The following is a 22,965-nucleotide window of genomic DNA, read 5'->3' on the forward strand; positions in this document are numbered from 1 at the left end:
GCCCCTGAAGATTTGAGTGACGGCAGAGTAGCGGTTCAAGCTGGGGAGTGAGGACCCACCTCCCTGGCTAAAGACAGGTATTTTGGATAAGTTTCAAAACGCTTTATTTGGGGAATACTTGAACCAAAAACTAAAAGAGCCACCTTGTTAGAATGCAGCATTACTGCTGCACAAGGTGGCTCTTTTAGTTTATAACGGCTGGAGGGGGTGACAGTGGCCCTTTACAGGGTTGTTTACTATTGAACAACCCCATTTGAATGCCCCAAATGTGCTACAGAAAATTTAAAAAACAAATTTAACCCCCAGACCGATGCAGCTCCTCTGCTCTGACTTCCCCAGGGACATTGTTTATGTCACATGAGTGCTCCACATGCTCAGGGTGGCGGAGCAGTGCTGATCTGGGAGGTAAGTATGCTGTTTTATTTTCATGTTTGATATCTAAAAATAATTGTTACAAAATGAAGAACACATTTTTAAATGTATTTTATTGGTTCTTTGTGGTACAAAAAAAAAATTAGATAACTGGACACTAATTTCCCTTATTTTTCCACTGATACCGCCCGGTATCAGAAAAAAAGAGAAAATTTAACAGTGACATAAAAATGAAGCCAACGCATCACGAAAAAAAAAAGATGTAGCTATTAGTTGAATATCTGAATGAGAATTTTTTTACAGCTCTTTAAACCACATGCACAGAATAAAAATAAATAAAAATGTGCCCGGCCAGAAACCGGCGGTAAATGGCCTGGTATTAAAAGTCAGGGCTAGTGACCAGAGTGGCAACATTTCTTATGACAACAATAATACTTTATTATTAGCTAGTGACCCCCGCTGACCACCAGAAACTGAATGAATTGCTTGAATATAGCAAACAGCACTAGCCACGTGCAGCCAGAACAGAAGAAACATTTCTGAATGGAATACCTTATCCTTTGATCTAAAAATGGCCACATAACAGAACAAAGATGGTTCCCATAATAATTAACCCCTTTCTGACATTAGACGTACTATCCCGTCGAGGTGGTATGGGCCCGTATGACCACCGACGGGATAGTACGTCTAACTGTTTCAGCTGCGCTCATGGGGGAGCGCGGCCGATCGCTGCCAGGTGTCAGCTGACTATCACAGCTGACATCCAGCACTGTGTGCCAGGAGCCATCACGGACAGCTCCTGGCACATTAACCCCCAGAGCACTGAGATAAAACATGATCGCAGCGTTCCGGTGGCATAGGGAAGCATCGCGCAGGGAGGGGGCTCCCTGCGTGCTTCCCTGAGACTCTTGGAGCAAAGGGATGTGATCACGAATTGCTGGTTTTTGTTCATTCTGCGTAACAAAAATCTCAATAAAAAGTGATTAAAAAATGTCATGTGCCCGAAAAGGATACCAATAAAAACTCATCCAGCAAAAAAACAAGACCTCACATGACTCTGTGGACCAAAATATGGGAAAATTATAGCTCTCAGAATGTGGTAACGCAAAAAATATTTTTAGCAATAAAAAGCGTCTTTTAGTGTGTGACAGCTGCCAAACATTAAAACCCTCTATAAAAACCAGCTATAAATAGTAAATCAAACCTCTCACTATCACCGCCTTAGTTAGGGAAAAATAAAATAAAAAAATGTATTTATTTCCATTTTCCCATTAGGGTTAGGGTTGGAGCTAAAGTTAGGGTTAGGGTTGGAGCTAAAGTTAGGGTTAGGGTTGGGGCTAAAGTTAGGGTTTGGATTATGTTTATGGTTGGGTTAGGGGTGTCTCAGGGTTAGGGGTATGGTTAAGGTTGGGATTAGGGTTAGGGGTGTGTTGGGGTTGGGATTAGGGTTAGGGGTGTGCTCTGCAAACGCAACATGATGTCCAATCTCAATCCATACAATTCTGCGTTGAAAAAGTAAAACGTTGCTCCTTCCCTTGGGGGGTCTACTTTCCAAAATGGTGTCACTTCTGGGGGGTTTCCACTGTTTAGGCACGTCAGGGGCTCTCCAAACGTGCATGGCGTCCTATCTCAATTCCAGCTAATTTTGCATTGAAAAGTCAAATGGCGCTCCTTCCCTTCCGAGCTCTGCCATGCGCCCAAACAGTGGTTTACCCCCACATATGGGGTATCGGTGTACTAAGGACAAATTGGACAATAACTTTTGGGAAAAAAATTTCCAGGTGAGCTGACTACTTGTGTGTTTTTAAAAACTTTTGAGGTCCAGTTTCTCCTGTTACCCATTGGGAAAATACAAAACTGGGGGCTAAAAAATATTTTTACCTTTGCCTGACATTGCCATCTCCGTGTGCGGTTCAATCATTACTCCAAAGCAACATGCCCGCTGCCTTGGGGTCATCCTTGATTCCGAGCTTTCATTCACCCCCCACATCCGATCACTGGCTCGCTCTTCTTATCTGCATCTCAAAAACATTTCTAGAATTCGTCCTTTTCTTACTTTCGACTCTGCAAAAACTCTTACTGTTTCTCTTATTCATTCCCGTCTGGACTATTGTAACTCTCTACTAATCGGCCTCCCTCTTACCAAACTCTCCCCGCTCCAATCTGTCCTGAATGTTGCTGCCAGGATCATATTCCTCACCAACCATTACACCGATGCCTCTACCTTGTGCCAGTCATTACAATGGCTACCCATCCACTCCAGAATCCAGTACAAAACTACTACCCTCATCCACAAAGCACTCCATGGCTCAGCACCACCCTACATCTCCTCTCTGGTCTCAGTCTACCACCCTACCCGTGCCCTCCGCTCCGCTAATGACCTCAGGTTAGCATCCTCAATAATCAGAACCTCCCACTCCCGTCTCCAAGACTTTACACGTGCTGCGCCGATTCTTTGGAATGCACTACCTAGGTTAATACGATTAATCCCCACAGTTTTAAGCGTGCCCTAAAAACGCATTTGTTCAGACTGGCCTACAGCCTCAACTCATCAACCTAACTATCCCTGTGTGGCCTATTAAAAATAGAAAAAAAAACCAAAACACATAATCAGGTTCCTCGCATCGTGTTCTCATACACTTTATGCAGTTAATAGCACTCTGTGTCTGTACTGCTACATACTTAGGCTGTTAACTAGTTCATGCAGCTTTACATGAACACCCGAGCCTTACACTATGGCTGGTCCAAATAACTAAAGCAATTGTTACCATCCACCTCTCGTGTCTCCCCTTTTCCTCATAGTTTATAAGCTTGCGAGCAGGGCCCTCATTCCTCCTGGTATCTGTTTTGAACTGTGATTTCTGTTATGCTGTAATGTCTATTGTCTGTACAAGTCCCCTCTATAAGTTGTAAAGCGCTGCGGAATATGTTGGCGCTATATAAATAAAAATTATTATTAAAATTATTATTATTTTTTGTGGAAAAATAAGATTATTTATTTTCATGGCTCTGCGTTATAAACTTTTGTGAAACACTTAGGGGTTCAAAGTGATCACCACAATCTAGATAAGTTTCTTGGGGGGTCTAATTTCCAATATGGGGTCACTTGTGGCGGGTTTCTACTGTTTAGGTACATCAGGGGCTCTGCAAATGCAGCGTGATGCCCACAGACCATTCGATCAAAGTCTGCATTCCAAAACGCTACTTCTCTTTGATCTCTGCCATGCGCCCAAACAGTAGTTTTCTCCCACATATGAGGTATCAGCGTACTCAGGACAAATTGTACAACAACTTTTGGGGTCCAATATCTCCTGTTACCCTTGGGAAAATAAAAAATTGGGGGCAAAAAAATCATTTTTGTGAAAAAAATAAGATTTTTAATTTTTACGGCTCTACAATATAAACTTCTGTGAAGCACTTGGGGGTTCAAAGTGCTCACCACACATCTAGATAAGTTCCTTGGGGGGTCTAGTTTCCAAAATGGTGTCACTTGTGGGGGATTTCAATGTTTAGGCACATCAGGGGCTCTACAAAAATGAGACATGGCGTCCTATCTCATTTCCAGCCAATTTTGCATTGAAAAGCATGACAAGTTGCCCAACAATGTTTGAGGTCCAATTTCTCCTGTTACCCTTGGTAAAATAAAACAAATTGGATCAGAAGTAAACTTTTTGTGAAAAAAAGTTAAATGTTCAGTTTGTTTTTTTTAAACATTCCAAAAATTCCTGTGAAACACCTGAAGGGTTAATAAACTTCTTGAATGTGGTTTTGAGCACCTTGAGGGGTGCAGTTTTTAAAGTGGTGTCACACTTGGGTATTTTCTATCATATAGACCCCTCAAAGTGACTGCAAATGTGATTTGGTCCCTAAAAACAAAATGGTGTTGTAAAAATGAGAAACTGCTGGTCAACTTTTAACACTTATAACTCCCTAACAAAAAAAAAATTGGTTCCAAAACTGTGCTGATTTAAAGCAGACATGTGGGAAATGTTATTTATTAAGTATTTTGTGTGACATATCTCTGTGATTTAAGGGAATGAAAATTCCAAATTTCTGTTTTTTTCACAAATATACTCAAGTAATGGCAAGGAAATTTTACCACTAACATGAAGTACAATATGTCACAAGAAAACAATGTCAGAATCACCGTGACCCGTTGAAGTGTTCCAGAGTTATAACCTCATAAAGGGACAGTGGTCAGAATTGTAAAAATTGGCCCGGTCATTAACATGCAAACACCCCTTTGGGGTAAAGGGGTTAACCCCTTCCCGACCCATGACACCACGTAGGCGTCATGAAAGTCGGTGCCAATCCGACCTGTGACGCCTATGTGGCGTCATGGAGGGATCGCGTCCCTGCAGATCGGGTGAAAGGGTTAACTCCAATTTCACCCGATCTGCAGGGACAGGGGGAGTGGTACTTCAGCCCAGAGGGGGTGGCTTCACCCCCCCCCCCCCCCCGTGGCTACGATCGCTCTGATTGGCTGTTGAAAGTGAAACAGCCAATCAGAGCGATTTGTAATATTTCACCTGAAAATGGTGAAATATTACAATCCAGCCATGGCCGATGCTGCAATACTGGCCATGGCTGGAAAACCTAATCTGCCCCCCCACCACCACCGATCGCCTCCCCAGTCCTCCTTTCTGCCCCGTACTCCCCTCCGTCCGCCTGCCCGCTCCCCCGTCCTCCTGTCCGCTCCCCTGTGCTTCGATCCACCCCCCCGTGCTCCGATCCCCCCGTGCTCCGATCCCCCCCCCTCATACTTACCGAGCCTCGCGGTGTCCGTCCGTCTTCTTCATGGGCGCCGCCATCTTCCAAAATGGCGGGCGCATGCGCAGTGCGCCCGCCGGATCTGCCGGCCGGTACAAGTACATTTTGATCACTGTGATAAAACCTATCACAGTGATCAAAATAAAAAAAATAGTAAATGAACCCCCCCTTTATCACCCCCATAGGTAGGGACAATAATAAAAATAAAGAAAATATATATATATATTTTTTTTTACCCCACTAGGGTTAGGGTTAGGGTTTTAGGCCATGCGCACACGTTGCGGATTCTGCTGCGGATTTTTCCGCAGCGGATTTGGAAAATCCGCAGTGCAAAATCACTGCGGTTTTCACTGTGGATTTTCTCGCGGTTTCTTCTGCGGATTCCTCTGCAGGTTTTCAACTGCACTTTTCTATTGGTGCAGGTTGAAAACCGCTGCGGAATCCACAGAAAGAATTGACGTGCTGCGGAAAATAATCTGCTGCGTTTCCGCGCAGATTTTTCCGCAGCATGTGCACAGCGGGTTTTTTTCCCCATAGGTTTACATGGTACTGTAAACTTTGGGAAAACTGCTGCGGATCCGCAGCGTCATATCCGCTGCGGATCCGCAGCGTGTGCGCATGGCCTTAAGGTTACATTAGACTGTGCACACATGGTGCGGATTTGGCTGTGGATCCGCAGCGGCCAATCCGCAGTCGTAGCAGTTTTCCATCAGGTTTACAGTACCATGTAAACCTACTGCAAACCAAATCCACTGTGCCCATGGTGCGGAAAATACCGCACGGAAACGCTGTGCTGTATTTTCCGCAGCATGTCAATTTTTTGTGTGGATTCCGTTTTACAACCGCTCCTCAATAGGAATCTGCAGGTGAAATCCGCACAAAAACACTGGAAATCCACAGTAAATGCGCAGGTAAAATGCATTGCCTTTTACCTGCGGATTTTTCAAAAATGGTGCGGAAAAATCTCATACGAATCCGCAATGTGGGCACATAGCCTTAGGGTTAGGGTTGGAATTAGAGTTAGGGTTGGAATTAGGGCTAGGGTTGGAAATAGGGTTAAGATTAGGCTTGTGTTTAGGGTTATGGTTAGGGTTAGAGGTGTGTTGGGGTTAGGGTTGTGGTTAGGGTTGGGATTAGGGTTAGGGTTGGGATTAGGGTTAGGGGTGTGTTGGGTTAGGATTGTGGTTAGGGGTGTATTGGGGTTAGGGTTATATCTAGAGTTGGGATTAGGGTTTGGGGTGTGTTGGGGTTAGTGTTGGAGTTAGAATTGAGGGGTTTCCACTGTTTAGGCACATCAGGGGTCTCCAAATGCAACATGGTGCCACCATTGATTCCAGCCAATCTTGCGTTCAAAAAGTCAAATGGTGCTCCCTCCCTTCCGAGCCCCGACGTGCGCTCAAACAGTGGTTTATGCCCACATATGGGCTACCAGCATACTCAGAACAAACTGGACAACAATTATTGGGGTCCAATTTCTCCTGTTACCCTTGCGAAAATAAAAAATTGCTTGCTAAAACAATTTTAGAGGAATGAAAAATTATTTTTTATTTTCACGGCTCTGCGTTATAAACTTCTGTGAAGTAATTGGGGGTTCAAAGTGCTCACAACACATCTAGATAAGTTCCTTGGGGGGGTCCAGTTTCCAAAATGGTGTCACTTGTGGGGGGTTTCTATTCTGTAGGCACATCAGGGGCTCTGCAAATGCAACGTGACACCCGCAGACCATTCCATCAAAATCTGCATTTCAAAACGTCACTGCTTCACTTCTGAGCCCCGACGTGTGCCCAAACAGTGGTTTACCCCCACATATGGGGTACCAGCGTACTCAGGACAAACTGGACTACAACTCTTGGGGTCCAATTTCTCCTGTTACTCTTGCAAAAATAAAAAATTGCTTGCTAAAACATAATTTTTGAGGAATGAAAAATGATTTGTTATTTTCACGGCTCTGCGTTGTAAACTACTATGAAGCACTTGGGGTTTCTAAGTGCTCACTACACATCTAGATAAGTTCCTTGGGGGTCTAGTTTCCAAAATGGGGTCACTTGTGGGGGGTTTCTACTGTTTAGGTACATCAGGGGCTCTGCAAATGGAATGCGACGCCCGCAGACCACTCCATCAAAGTCTGCATTTCAAAACGTCACTACTTCCCTTCCGAGCCCCGACTTGTGCCCAAACAGTGGTTTACCCCCACATATGGGGTATCGGCATACTCAGGACAAACTGGGCAACAACTATTGGGGTCCAATTTCTCCTGTTACCCTTGAGAAAATAAAAAATTGCTTGCTAAAACATCATTTTTGAGGAAAGAAAAATGATTTTTTATTTTCACGGCTCTGCGTTGTAAACTTCTGTGAAGCACTTGGGGGTTCAAAGTGCTCACCACATATCTACATAAGTTCCTTGGGGGGTCTAGTTTCCAAAATGGGGTCACTTGTGGGGGGTTTCTACTGTTTAGGCACATCAGGGGCTCTGCAAACGTAACATGATGCCCGCAGACTATTCCATCAAAGTCTGCATTTCAAAACGTCACTACTTCCCTTCCGAACCCCGACGTGTGCCCAAACAGTGGTTTACCCCCACATATGGGGTATCAGCGTACTCAGGAGAAACTGGACAACAACTTTTGGGGTCCAATTTCTCCTGTTACCCTTGGCAAAATAAAAAATTGTGGGCTAAAAAATCATTTTTGTGAAAAGAAAAATTATTTTTTATTTTCATGGCTCTGCGTTATAAACTTCTGTGAAGCACTTGGGGGTTCAAAGTGCTCACCACACATCTAGATTAGCTCCTAGGGAGGTCTAGTTTCCAAAATGGGGTCACTTGTTCGGGAGCTCCAGTGTTTAGGCACACAGGGGCTCTCCAAACACAACATGGTGTCCGCTAATGATTGGAGCTAATTTTCCATTCAAAAAGCCAAATGGCATGCCTTCCCTTCTGAGCCCTGCCGTGCGCCCAAACAGTGGTTTACCTCCACATATGGGGTATCATCGTACTCAGGACAAACTGGACAACATTTGGGGTCCAATTTCTCCTGTTACCCTTGGGAAAATAAAAAATTCTGGGCTAAAAATCATTTTTGAGGAAAGAAAAATTATTTTTTATTTTCACGGCTCTGCGTTATAAACTTCTGTGAAGCACCTGGGGGTTTAAAGTGCTCACTATGCATCTAGATAAGTTCCTTGGGGGGTCTAGTTTACAAAATGGGGTCACTTGTAGGGGAGCTCCAATGTTTAGGCACACAGGGGCTCTCCAAACGCGACATGGTGTCCGCTAACGATTTGAGCTAATTTTCCATTCAAAAAGTCAAATGGTGCGCCTTCCCTTCCGAGCCTTGCCGTGCACCCAAACAGTGGTTTACCCCCACATATGAGGTATCTATGTACTCAGGAATAATTGCCCAACACATTTTAGGATCTATTTTATCCTGTTGCCCATGTGAAAATGAAAAAATTGAGGCTAAAAGAAATTTTGTGTGAAAAAAAGTACTTTCTCATTTTTACGAATCAATTTGTGAAGCACCTGAGGGTTTAAAGTGCTCAATATGCTTCTAGATAAGTTCCTTGGGGGGTCTAGTTTCCAAAATGGGTCACTTGTGGGGGAGCTCCAATGTTTAGGCACACAGGGGCTTTCCAAACGCAACATGGTGTCTGCTAACGATGGAGATAATTTTTCATTCAAAAAGTCAAATGGCGCTCCTTCCCTTCCGAGCCTTACCATGTGCCCAAACAGTGGTTTATCCCCAATGTGAGGTATCGGTGTACTCAGGAGAAATTGCCCAACAAATTTTAGGATCCATTTTATCCTGTTGCCCATGTGAAAATGAAAAAATTGAGGCTAAAAGCACCTGGGGGTTTAAAGTGCTCACTATGCTTCTAGATAAGTTCCTTAGGGGTCTAGTTTCCAAAATGGGGTCACTTGTTGGGGAGCTCCAATGTTTATGCACACGGGGGCTCTCCAAACGCGACATGGTGTCCGCTAAAGATCGGAGCTAATTTTCCATTCAAAAAGCCAAATGGCATGCCTTCCCTTCCGAGCCCTGCCGTGCGCCCAAAAGTGGTTTACCCCCACATATGGGTTATCATCGTACTCAGTACAAACTGGACAACAACATTTGGGGTCCAATTTCTCCTGTTACCCTTGGGAAAATAAAAAACTCCAGGCTAAAAATCATTTTTGAGGAAAGAAAAATTATTTTTTATTTTCACGGCTCTGCGTTATAAACTTCTGTGAAGCACCTGGGGCTTTAAAGTGCTCACTATGCATCTAGATAAGTTCCTTGGGGGGTCTAGTTTCCAAAATGGGGTCACTTGTGGGGGAGCTCCAATGTTTAGGCACACGGGGGCTCTCCAAACGTGACATGGTGTCCGCTAAAGATTGGAGCCAATATTTCATTCAAAAAGTCAAATGGCGCTCCTTCCCTTCCGAGCTCTGCCGTGCGCCCAAACAGTGGTTTACCCCCACATATGAAGTATCGGCGTACTCAGGACAAATTGGACAACAACGTTCGTGGTTCAGTTTCTCCTTTTACCCTTGATAAAATAAAAAAAAATGTTGCTAAAAGATCATTTTTGTGACTAAAAAGTTAAATGTTCATTTTTTCCTTCCATGTTGCTTCTGCTGCTGTGAAACACCTGAAGGGTTAATAAACTTCTTGAATGTGGTTTTGAGCACCTTGTGGGGTGCAGTTTTTAGAATGGTGTCACTTTTGGGTATTTTCTGCCAAATAGAACCCTGAAACTGACTTCAAATGTGAGGTGGTCCCTAAAAAAATGGTTTTGTAAATTTTGTTGTAAAAATGAGAAATCACTGGTCAAATTTTAACCCTTATAACTTCCTAGCAAAAAAAAAATTTGTTTCCAATATTGTGCTGATGTAAAGTAGACATGTGGGAAATGTTATTTATTAACGATTTTGTGTCACATAACTCTCGTTTAACAGAATAAAAATTAAAAATGTAAAAATTGCGAAATTTTCAAAATGTTCGCCAAATTTCCATTTTTTTCACAAATAAACTCAGAAATTATCGACCTAAATTTACCACTAACATGAAGCCCAATATGTCACGAAAAAATAAATCTCAGAATCGCTAGGATCCGTTGAAGCGTTCCTGAGTTATTACCTCATAAAGGGACACTGGTCAGAATTGCAAAAAACGGCCAGGTCATTAAGGTCAAAATAGGCTGGGTCATGAACGGGTTAATGGTGACCTTCAGCTTCTATTTGCGTCAATTTTGGGAAATGAATTATTTTTGTTCTGAATTCCATTTGTCTATTCCTATAACAGAAGAGATAAACGGAACTCCCACACGGACATGTGAACAGATCCTTAGACAGTTACGTATTGACATTCACGCTTTCTAGATAGATGATAGATAGAAAGATAGATAGAGACCGGCAAGTGCATGTTACATGGTAGCAGTTATATGTGTAAAGTCCTAATCTTATAGAAAGCTTCCATCTCTTGCTCACTAGTCTTCGCTATTTTCTAAATCCCACATAGTTTCACATTATTAAGTGTACCCAGCAGTCAATGCAATGAGACAGAATACGATACTTACCAAAATGCCCCCAAAACAGATGCCTTGGAAATACCAGACATAATTTGTGAGCTGATTGTTGGCAGCATACATGTTCTCCCCATTTGGAAAGTATAGCAGGATATTCACAACAATGCTCCATACGGCCAGAGGAATAACAGCAAGAATGGAATATTCTGAGCAATTCTTAAGAAACATCTTTGAATAGCAACGACCTAATACACAGAGCGCCGGGCTTGTATAACATCACTATGGTTTCTGCACGTGGCTGAGTAAGTGGACAAAGCAGCAGCTGAACGAGCAAGTTGCTGGGAGATGAACCAGTACACACAATCGTTGACTCACAAACAGTACAGCAGACACATAAGTGACAGCAGTATTTATGGGAGATCTGGACTGAACAAGAAACCGTGACTGCTTAAAAGTGAAGTAATTTCTAGGCTGGATTCATACATGTAGTTATGATGCAGTGTTTTACACAAAGCTGAAATTCAAATAATTGCATAATGAAATGTAGAAAAAATCTATCCTCTGTCCCATCGAACTTGATATGTGTAGTAAAGTATGCATTATTGGTGACTTTACAGGTTTTCAATAAAATTAAAATGTCAGGAAAATTCCTGTTCCACATAGACACATTATTAATGGAAATATATTTATTACTAAAGACTTCTAAATTATTGTACATATGGCCACAGAGTTATAGTCAAATGCCATTCAAAGTGTCAGGAATTGATCACAGTATAGTGACCGGTGACTGTAAGAGCTCCCTCTACCTTCCCCGTGACAGCAGCATCAGGACTTCTGGGAGGTGCTACAAGTTTATTTCCACCCGACAGCCGCACTTTCAGTAAGACGGCCAGGTAGCATTTTAACGCTTTTTACCTGCAGATTGACCCCATATCTTCATGTAAATAGTGTTATTGCATATGACAGGTTCCGTATAAACTGTGGCAAATTTATGATACTGACTTATGGCGTTTGATGAACCTAGATTAGCATAAGCTTACTTCACCTATTATCTTGTTTTGTGCCAGAAACGTGCGCTAAAATCTTGGTGCATTCCTTGGCACTTTGCTATGATTCAGAACTAAGCATTTGAAACACGTTGACCTGATACAGCGGACTTGGTGTATTGCTAATAACATGCATTAAAGCTGAAGTTATTAAGTGAATCGGACTATGTGTTGAATTGATTGATTTTTCTGGTTCATATTACCAATGAGTCCATATTTCCATGTACCGGAGAACCTAGCAGGATCTCCTAGCCAGTGCAATGAGCTGGAGTTTTTTTTTATTGCATACTTTGTCACACATTGTAGTTGTGAATAATATTGGATGCATAATTTCATGTCAATCATTTGAATCCTATTTGGCATGGGATTATCCCCTTCCTTTGTGCAGCTGTAACAGGACACCTAGCTCAGCAGGGGGTCAAAACTTAAAAGGCTGTGCGTGACAGATCTTACACCATGAGCCAGCTAAGATCATCCTCACACTCCCCGTGCCTCCCTGGTCCTGTGTGGACAGGCGGTGTCTGTGTGAAACTGCACCAAGCTGACCTTACGTGCCCCCATGGGGTGCAGAACGTTGGTGCACGTGAGGAGACAGCGCTAGGTGATCCTTCTGACTGTTATGACCTGGTGGTTACGGAGCAGCACTGATATGACCTGGTGGGTAAAACAAATCATGGACAAGCTCTGAGGAGGTGGTAGCTTTACTGACCGCAGTTCCTACTCCTAACACCAACACTAGAAATAGCCGTGGAGTGTTCCTGACTCTCCCTAGACACCTCGTCACAGCCTAAGAACTAACTACCCCTAAAGATGGAAACAGAAAACTATCTTGCCTCAGAGAAATTCCCAAAAGGAAAGATAGCCCCCCACAAATATTGACTGTGAGTGGAGAGGGAAATGACACACACAGAAATGAAAACAGATTTTAGCAAAGGAGGCCAATTTCTAATCTAGATAGACAGAGATAGAAAAGGATACTGTGCGGTCAGTATTAAAAACTAAAAATCCAAGCAGAGTTTACAAAAATAGTCTCCACACCGACTCACGGTGTGGAGGGGCAAATCTGCTTCCCCAGAGCTTCCAGCTAGCCAGAATATTTCATGGTGACAAGCTGGACAAAAAGATACATAACTTAAACTGAGCAGTAAATCCAAAGCAAAGGAACAACCCAAGAACTAGCAAGAACTTATCTTATGCAGAAATGGACAGGTCATCAGAGAAATCCAAGGAAAGGTCTGAATCTAACCCAGAAAACATTGACAGCTGGCATGAATTGCAGACCAGAGCCAAGTTAAATAGCAAGGCCAGGGGAGCCGATTAGTGAAAGCAGCTGCTAAGGCTAAACTCAAGGAGCAGCAGTTCCACTCAAAACCACCAGAGGGAGCCCAAGGGCAGAACTCACAAAAGTACCATTCATAACCACAGGAGGGAGCCCAAGAACGGAATTCACAACAGTACCCCCCCTTGAGGAGGGGTCACCGAACCCTCACCAGAGCCCCCAGGCCGATCAGGACGAGCCAAATGAAAAGCACGAACCAAATCGGCAGCATGGACATCGGAGGCAACAACCCAAGAATTATCCTCCTGGCCATAACCCTTCCACTTGACCAGATACTGAAGCCTCCGCCTCGAAAGACGAGAATCCAAAATCTTCTCCACCACATATTCCAACTCCCCCTCAACCAACACCGGAGCAGGAGGGTCAACGGAGGGGACCATGGGCACCACATATCTCCGCAACAAAGATCTATGGAACACATTATGAATGGAAAAAAAAACTGGAAGGGCCAAACGAAAAGACACCGGATTGATAATTTCAGAAATCTTATAAGGACCAATAAAGCGAGGCTTGAACTTAGGGGAAGAAACCTTCATAGGAACATGACGAGAAGACAACCAGACCAAGTCCCCAACGCGAAGCCGGGGACCAACGCACCGATGGCGGTTAGCAAAACGTTGAGCCTTTTCCTGAGACAACGTTAAATTGTCCACCACATGAGTCCAAATCCGCTGCAACCTGTCCACCACAGAATCCACACCAGGACAGTCCGAAGGCTCAACCTGCCCCGAAGAAAAACGAGGATGAAAACCAAAGTTACAAAAAAAAGGCGAAACCAAGGTAGCCGAACTAGCCCGATTATTAAGGGCAAATTCGGCCAACGGCAAGAAGGTCACCCAACCATCCTGATCAGCAGACACAAAGCATCTCAAATAGGTTTCCAAGGTCTGATTGGTTCGCTTTGTTTGGCCATTTGTCTGAGGATGAAATGCTGAAGAAAAAGACAAATCAATGCCCATTCTAGCACAAAAGGACCGCCAAAACCTAGAACAAACTGGGAACCTCTGTCAGACACAATATTCTCCGGAATGCCATGCAAACGAACCACATGCTGAAAAAATAATGGAACCAAATCAGAGGAGGAAGGCAACTTAGGCAAAGGTACCAAATGGACCATCTTAGAAAACCGGTCACAAACCACCCAGATGACAGACATCTTCTGAGAAACAGGAAGATCAGAAATAAAATCCATGGAAATATGCGTCCAGGGCCTCCCAGGGACCGGCAAAGGCAAAAGCAACCCACTAGCACGGGAACAGCAGGGCTTGGCCCGAGCACAGGTCCCACAGGACTGCACGAAAGAACACACATCCCGCGACAAGGAAGGCCACCAAAAGGACCTGGCAACCAATTCTCTGGTACCAAAAATCCCAGGATGACCAGCCAATACAGAACAATGAATCTCAGAAATTACCTTACTAGTCCATCTATCAGGAACAAACAGTTTCCCCACTGGACAGCGGTCAGGTCTATCAGCCTGAAACTCCTGAAGCACCCGCCGCAAATCAGGGGAGATGGCAGAAAGAATCACCCCCTCCCCGAGAATACCAGCCGGCTCAAGGACTCCCGGAGAATCAGGCAAAAAACTCCAAGAAAGGGCATCAGCCTTCACATTCTTAGATCCCGGAAGATACGAGACCACAAAATCAAAACGGGAGAAAAACAGAGACCATCGAGCCTGTCTAGGATTCAACCGCTTGGCAGACTCGAGGTAAATCAGATTCTTATGATCGGTCAAGACCACAACATGATGCTTAGCTCCCTCAAGCCAATGTCGCCACTCCTCAAATGCCCACTTCATAGCCAACAACTCCCGATTGCCGACATCATAATTACGCTCAGCAGGCGAAAACTTTCTGGAGAAGAAAGCACACGGTTTCATCAAAGAGCCATCAGAACTTCTCTGAGACAAAACGGCTCCTGCCCCAATCTCAGAAGCGTCAACCTCAACCTGAAAAGGGAGAGAAACATCTGGCTGACGCAACACAGGGGCAGAAGTAAAACGACGTTTAAGCTCCTGAAAGGCCTCCACAGCCGCAGAGGACCAATTCACCACATCAGCACCTTTCTTTGTCAAATCGGTCAGAGGTTTAACCACAGTAGAAAAATTAGCAATGAAGCGGCGATAAAAATTAGCAAAGCCCAAAAATTTCTGAAGGCTCTTCACAGATGTGGGTTGAGTCCAATCATGAATGGCCTGGACCTTAACAGGGTCCATTTCAATAGCCGAGGGAGAAAAAATGAAACCCAAAAAAGAAACCTTCTGAACTCCAAAAAGGCACTTAGACCCCTTCACAAACAATGCATTAGCATGAAGGATCTGAAATACCATCCTGACCTGCTTCACATGAGACTCCCAATCATCAGAAAAAACCAAAATATCATCCAAATATACAATCATGAATTTATCCAGATACTCCCGAAAAATATCATGCATAAAGGACTGAAACACAGATGGAGCATTAGAGAGCCCGAAAGGCATCACAAGATATTCAAAATGGCCTTCGGGCGTATTAAATGCTGTTTTCCATTCATCACCCTGTTTAATACGAACAAGATTATACGCCCCTCGAAGGTCGATCTTGGTAAACCAGCTAGCCCCTTTAATCCGAGCAAACAAATCAGAAAGCAAAGGGTACTGGAATTTGACCGTGATCTTATTGAGAAGGCGATAATCTATACAGGGCCTCAAGGAGCCATCCTTCTTGGCAACAAAAAAGAACCCCGCTCCCAACGGGGACGAAGACGGGCGAATATGCCCCTTCTCTAAGGACTCCTTTACATAACTCCGCATAGCGGCATGCTCTGGCACAGACAGATTGAAAAGTCGACCCTTAGGGAACTTACAGCCAGGAACCAAGTTAATACCACAATCACAGTCCCTATGAGGAGGTAGGGAACTGGACTTGGGCTCATCAAATATATCCTGGAAATCCGACAAAAACTCAGGAACTTCAGAAGAGGAGGAAGAGGAAATTGACATCAAAGGAATATCACAATGCATCCCTTGGCAACCCCAACTAGTCACAGACATAGATTTCCAATCCAGCACCGGATTATGTACCTGTAACCGTGGAAAACCCAGCACAACAACATCATGCAAATTATGCAAGACCAAAAAGCGAATATTTTCCTGATGTGCTGGAGCCATGTACATGGTCAACTGTGTCCAGTACTGAGGTTTATTCTTGGCCAATGGCGTAGCATCAATCCCCCTCAAGGGAATAGGGCTCTGCAAAGGCTCCAAGGAAAAACCACAGCGTTTGGCAAATTCTAAGTCCATTAAGTTCAGGGCAGAGCCAGAATCCACAAATGTCATTACAGAAAAGGACAACAATGAGCAAATCAGGGTAACAGACAAGAGAAATTTAGGCTGTACAGTACTAATGGTAACAGACCTAGCGACCCTCTTAGTACGCTTCGGGCAATCAGAAATAGCATGAGTAGAGTCACCACAGTAAAAACACAGCCCATTCTGACGTCTGAATTCCTGCCGTTCTGCTCTAGTCAAAATCCTATCACATTGCATAGGCTCCGGACTCTGCCCAGAGGACACCGCCATATGGTGCACCACCTTATGCTCGCGCAGGCGCCGATCAATCTGAATGGCCAGAGACATTGATTCGTTCAAACCAGCAGGTGTGGGGAACCCCACCATAACATCTTTAAGGGCTTCAGAAAGACCCTTTCTGAAAATAGCCGCCAGGGCATCCTCATTCCATTTTGTAAGCACAGACCACTTTCTAAACTTCTGGCAGTATACTTCTGCTGCTTCCTGACCCTGACACAGAGCCAACAAGATTTTTTCTGCCTGATCCACAGAATTAGGTTCGTCATAGAGCAGTCCGAGTGCTTGAAAAAATGCGTCTACATTGAGCAATGCAGGATTCCCTGGCTCAAGGGAGAATGCCCAGTCCTGCGGGTCGCCACGTAGCAGAGAAATGACAATCTTCACCTGCTGAATGGGGTCACCAGAGGAACGGGGTTTCAGAGCAAAAAACAATCTGCAATTATTTTTAAAGTTAAAAAATTTAGATCTATCCCCAGAAAACAAATCAGGAATAGGAATTCTAGGCTCAGAAACAGGAGTCTGAACAACATAATCTTGGATACTCTGTACCCTTGCAGCAAGATGATCGACACGCGAGGACAGACCCTGAACCTCCATATCAGCACCAGAATACTGAACCACCCAAAGATTAAGGGGAAAAAAAAAAGACAAAACAAGCTACAAAGAAAAAAAAAATGACTCAGAACTTTCTTTTCCCTCTTTTGAGATGCATTTAACACATTGTGGGCCAGCTGTACTGTTATGACCTGGTGGTTACGGAGCAGCACTGATATGACCTGGTGGGTAAAACAAATCATGGACAAGCTCTGAGGAGGTGGTAGCTTTACTGACCGCAGTTCCTACTCCTAACACCAACACTAGAAATAGCCGTGGAGTGTTCCTGACTCTCCCTAGACACCTCGTCACAGCCTAAGAACTAACTACCCCTAAAGATGGAAACAGAAAACTATCTTGCCTCAGAGAAATTCCCAAAAGGAAAGATAGCCCCCCACAAATATTGACTGTGAGTGGAGAGGGAAATGACACACACAGAAATGAAAACAGATTGTAGCAAAGGAGGCCAATTTTTAATCTAGATAGACAGAGATAGAAAAGAATACTGTGCGGTCAGTATTAAAAACTAAAAATCCACGCAGAGTTTACAAAAATAGTCTCCACACCGACTCACGGTGTGGAGGGGCAAATCTGCTTCCCCAGAGCTTCCAGCTAGCCAGAATATTTCATGGTGACAAGCTGGACAAAAAGATACATAACTTAAACTGAGCAGTAAATCCAAAGCAAAGGAACAACCCAAGAACTAGCAAGAACTTATCTTATGCAGAAATGGACAGGTCATCAGAGAAATCCAAGGAAAGGTCTGAATCTAACCCAGAAAACATTGACAGCTGGCATGAATTGCAGACCAGAGCCAAGTTAAATAGCAAGGCCAGGGGAGCCGATTAGTGAAAGCAGCTGCTAAGGCTAAACTCAAGGAGCAGCAGTTCCACTCAAAACCACCAGAGGGAGCCCAAGGGCAGAACTCACAAAAGTACCATTCATAACCACAGGAGGGAGCCCAAGAACGGAATTAACAACATCTGACGTAATATGCCCTTATTTGAAACCTCATTGGCATTAATATTTCGTTTCAGGCAACTGGGGGCTATTAGGTCCCTGATAGTGGGAGCCCTTCGGAATGTGATCGAGGGATTCCTTGCAAGGAATTTATTCAATATAGGGATTGAGACCATAGGGCATATTTAAATGTGGTACCAAGAATTGCGTTTGCTGCCTCAGTATTAATCACAAAACTAAGAATATTATTTGTTTCACTACCAAAGAGTTTTATGGTCCCCTTTTTCTTGAACTGCAACTCCAATTTTGTGATTTATGTTATTGAATGCCCCTGCGGAAAACAATATGTCGGGAGAACTACACAAGCATTACACCTCCGACTTAATTCACATCGATATACTATAAAAAATGGTCTCCTTACCCATGGCCTTTCTAGGCACTATACCTTGGTACATAATAAAGATTTTAAAGCTGTAAAAATTAGTTCTATTGATCATATCTCAGCACATGTCCCTAATAGAGTCATGAAGCTGAACAGAAAAGAGGTTTATTGAATTTACACGCTAGGCAGCCTGAAACCTCATGGTCTTAATGAAATTACTGAAGTTTTTATCTGATTTTTGCAGGCTTTTAATGTATGTGGGCTGACTATTTTTTCATATACCGTATATACTCGAGTATAAGCCGACCCGAGTATAAGCCGACCCCCCTAATTTTGCCACAAAAAACTGGGAAAACTTATTGACTCGAGTATAAGCCTAGGGTGGAAAATGCAGCAGCTACCGGTGAATTTCAAAAATAAAAATAGATGCTCCATACCGTTCATTTGGCCCCATAGATGCTCCACATAAAGCTGTGCCATATAGTGCTCTGCACCGTTCATTATTGCCCCATAGAAAGCTGTGCCATATAGTGCTCTGCACCGTTCATTATTGCCCCATAGCTGTACCATAGAAAGCTGTGCCATATAGTGCTCTGCACCGTTCATTATTGCCCCATAGCTGTGCCATATAGTGCTCTGCACCGTTCATTATTGCCCCATGGCTGTGCCATATAGTGCTCTGCACCGTTCATTATTGCCCCATAGCTGTGCCATATAGTACTCTGCACCGTTCATTATTGCCCGAAAGATGTACCATAGAAAGATGTGCCATTGCTGCTGCTGCTGCTGCAATAAAAAAAAAATTACATACTCACCTCTCTTGCTTGCAGCTCCTCAGCGTCCCGTCCCGGCGTCTCTCTGCACTGACTGATCAGGCAGAGGGCGGTGCGCACACTATATGCGTCATCGCGCCCTCTGACCTGCACAGTCAGTGCGGAGAGACGCCGGGAAGATGGAGCGGCGCCCGGCGTGTGGAACGCGGACAGGTGAATATGTAATACTTACCTGCTCCCGGCGTCCCGCTCCTTCCCCCGGACAGCTGGTCTTCGGTGCCGCAGCCTCTTCCTCTATCAGCAGTCACCATTATCGCTCATTAGAGAAATGAATATGCGGCTCCACCCCTATGGGAGTGGAGTCCATATTCATTTCTCTAATGAGCGGTCCCACGTGACCGCTGAACAGGGGAAGAGCTGCGGCACCCGAAGACCGTGGGACTGCAGGGACAGCGCCAGGAGCCCCGGAAGCAGGTAAGTATATGACAGACCTCTCTCCCCCTCAGCCGCCGACCGTGACTCGAGTATAAGCCGAGAGGGGCACTTTCAGCCCAAAAATTTGGGCTGAAAATCTCGGCTTATACTCGAGTATATACGGTATATATATATATATATATATATATATATATATATATATACAGTGGGGCAAAAAAGTATTTAGTCAGTCAGCAATAGTGCAAGTTCCACCACTTAAAAAGATGAGAGGCGTCTGTAATTTACATCATAGGTTGACCTCAACTATGGGAGACAAACTGAGAAAAAAAAATCCAGAAAATCACATTGTCTGTTTTTTTTATCATTTTATTTGCATATTATGGTGGAAAATAAGTATTTGGTCAGTAACAAAATTTCATCTCAATACTTTGTAATACATCCTTTGTTGGCAATGACAGAGGTCAAACGTTTTCTGTAAGTCTTCACAAGGTTGCCACACACTGTGGTTGGTATGTTGGTCCATTCCTCCATGCAGATCTCCTCTAGAGCAGTGATGTTTTTGGCTTTTCGCTTGGCAACACGGACTTTCAACTCCCTCCAAAGGTTTTCTATAGGGTTGAGATCTGGAGACTGGCTAGGCCACTCCAGGACCTTGAAATGCTTCTTACGAAGCCACTCCTTCGTTGCCCTGGCGGTGTGCTTTGGATCATTGTCATGTTGAAAGACCCAGCCACGTTTCATCTTCAATGCCCTTGCTGATGGAAGGAGGTTTGCACTCAAAATCTCACGATACATGGCCCCATTCATTCTTTCATGTACCCGGATCAGTCGTCCTGGCCCCTTTGCAGAGAAACAGCCCCAAAGCATGATGTTTCGACCACCATGCTTTACAGTAGGTATGGTGTTTGATGGATGCAACTCAGTATTCTTTTTCCTCCAAACACGACAAGTTGTGTTTCTACCAAACAGTTCCAGTTTGGTTTCATCAGACCATAGGACATTCTCCCCAAACTCCTCTGGATCATCCAAATGCTCTCTAGCAAACTTCAGACGGGCCCGGACATGTACTGGCTTAAGCAGTGGGACACGTCTGGCACTGCAGGATCTGAGTCCATGGTGGCGTAGTGTGTTACTTATGGTAGGCCTTGTTACACTGGTCCCAGCTCTCTGCAGTTCATTCACTAGGTCCCCCCGCGTGGTTGTGGGATTTTTGCTCACCGTTCTTGTGATCATTCTGACCCCACGGGGTGGGATTTTGCGTGGAGCCCCAGATCGAGGGAGATTATCAGTGGTCTTGAATGTCTTCCATTTTCTAATTATTGCTCCCACTGTTGATTTCTTCACTCCAAGCTGGTTGGCTATTGCAGATTCAGTCTTCCCAGCCTGGTGCAGGGCTACAATTTTGTTTCTGGTGTCCTTTGACAGCTCTTTGGTCTTCACCATAGTGGAGTTTGGAGTCAGACTGTTTGAGGGTGTGCACAGGTGTCTTTTTATACTGATAACAAGTTTAAACAGGTGCCATTACTACAGGTAATGAGTGGAGGAAAGAGGAGACTCTTAAAGAAGAAGTTACAGGTCTGTGAGAGCCAGAAATCTTGATTGTTTGTTTCTGACCAAATACTTATTTTCCACCATAATATGCAAATAAAATGATAAAAAAACAGACAATGTGATTTTCTGGATTTTTTTTTCTGAGTTTGTCTCCCATAGTTGAGGTCTACCTATGATGTAAATTACAGACGCCTCTCATCTTTTTAAGTGGTGGAACTTGCACTATTGCTGACTGACTAAATACTTTTTTGCCCCACTGTATATATATTTATTTATATTTTTTATATCTATTTATATATTATTAGAATATTTTATATATATTTGTAGAACTAAAAATTACCTAAATGATTTTAATACTAAGTTTTAATGGCTGTAAGGTTTTGCTTATATTTATATATTATGTCTATGTGCTTCTTCTTTGTCTAAATCATTAAGTTTCTGTGGCTTTCTGGGAAGCCGAACCCCTTTTTTGCACCCTGCTGGCACTTGAACCCGTCAGCTTTATTCCATACGACTGGGGGAGCATTTGTCCTCTGGACTCTCCATGAATTGATCAGATGTGCCCATTTTCTCTCTCTCCTAGCGAAGTGATCCTCATTTGGTGTATGCTCCAGTGTTTTAACTCCCCGTTCCTTAATTATTTCTTTTTGTGGTATGACATACTCCCAAATAATTTGACAAACACATTTCCACTTTTAATACAAAAAAATTATTTTAATATTTATTAATAAAGAAGTATTTTAACTATGGTTCAACACTGACAACCTGTGTTCTCCAAGAGTCTATCCTTCCAGCTCAGTAGCTCAAAGTAAATGCCTTCACCTCTGAATTTGTTTCATTTTTTACGATGTGAGTTCGGTTCCATTCTCAGTGAGACCGTTCTTCTCTTTTTTTTTTCCTTCTCTCTTTTCAATTTTTGTTATCCTATAAACAAAAATAAGGCTAAATGTGTAAAATATAAATTTGTATTTCTCTGATGATTTTTAATCTTGTCATGTGAACTTCCTGATGAGCCTGAACTCTGACACTGGGTGTTATCTGATCCATTGGGCGTTGCTTCCAAATACTGACATGTACTCAAACCCTGTATACCTATGACTCTTGTACAATATTTGTGGTATGTTCTGATGAAGGGGTCACCTGAACCCTGAAACGCGTACAATAAACCACGTTGAAACCTCTACAATTTTTGGAATTCTTCTTGCGGCAGCGCGGGGATGATCCTTTTTTCTCCTACCTAAGTGTGTGTTTCAATCAGGTCTTGCACTGACCTGTGGATCTGCAGCAGCCGCCATTAATATATGTCCTTCCTTCAATCTCACCAGGTGAGTAGTTCTCTTGGTGGGCAACTTTGTGTAACGTTTGATAAGACCCTATTTGCACTTTTTGTGTCTCCCTCTTTTCTCCTTTTGACTTAATAAAATTCCTATTTTTATAATAATAAAAAAATTTGGTTTCTTTGGTGCTATTTTTCTCTTTGGTTATCCAAAACAGAAAACAAGAAGAGATGTGTTTATACGGAGGATCACAGATAAAATATAACAGATAATTTTTATATATCAAAAAGCTAGAGATAAACATGGATGAAAACACTCAGAAATCCAAAAGGCTAAAAAGGAGTAAATATGGAGTATGCCAAAAATGTACAAATGACCATACCTA

At 43.5% G+C, this 22,965-nt stretch overlaps 1 protein-coding gene across 3 annotated transcripts in view; it reads right to left on the reverse strand.

Moving 5' to 3' along the window:
* The window catches only part of TM4SF18 (transmembrane 4 L six family member 18), a 182,002-nt gene that overhangs the window by 13,775 nt on the left and 145,262 nt on the right, over positions 1 to 22,965 (reverse strand). The window contains exon 1 of one of the 3 annotated variants that reach the window (XM_077290841.1): positions 10,704 to 10,956. The exons of the other annotated variants lie outside the window; for them this stretch is intronic. Coding sequence (XP_077146956.1) covers positions 10,704 to 10,880 — 177 coding nt within the window. The 5' untranslated portion in view covers positions 10,881 to 10,956. Of the gene's footprint in view, positions 1 to 10,703; positions 10,957 to 22,965 lie in introns of those variants that run through there. 3 annotated transcript variants of the gene reach the window in all.

This window comes from Ranitomeya variabilis, chromosome 2 (assembly GCF_051348905.1).
Source record: "Ranitomeya variabilis isolate aRanVar5 chromosome 2, aRanVar5.hap1, whole genome shotgun sequence".
In the NCBI taxonomy this organism is placed as follows: domain Eukaryota; kingdom Metazoa; phylum Chordata; class Amphibia; order Anura; family Dendrobatidae; genus Ranitomeya; species Ranitomeya variabilis.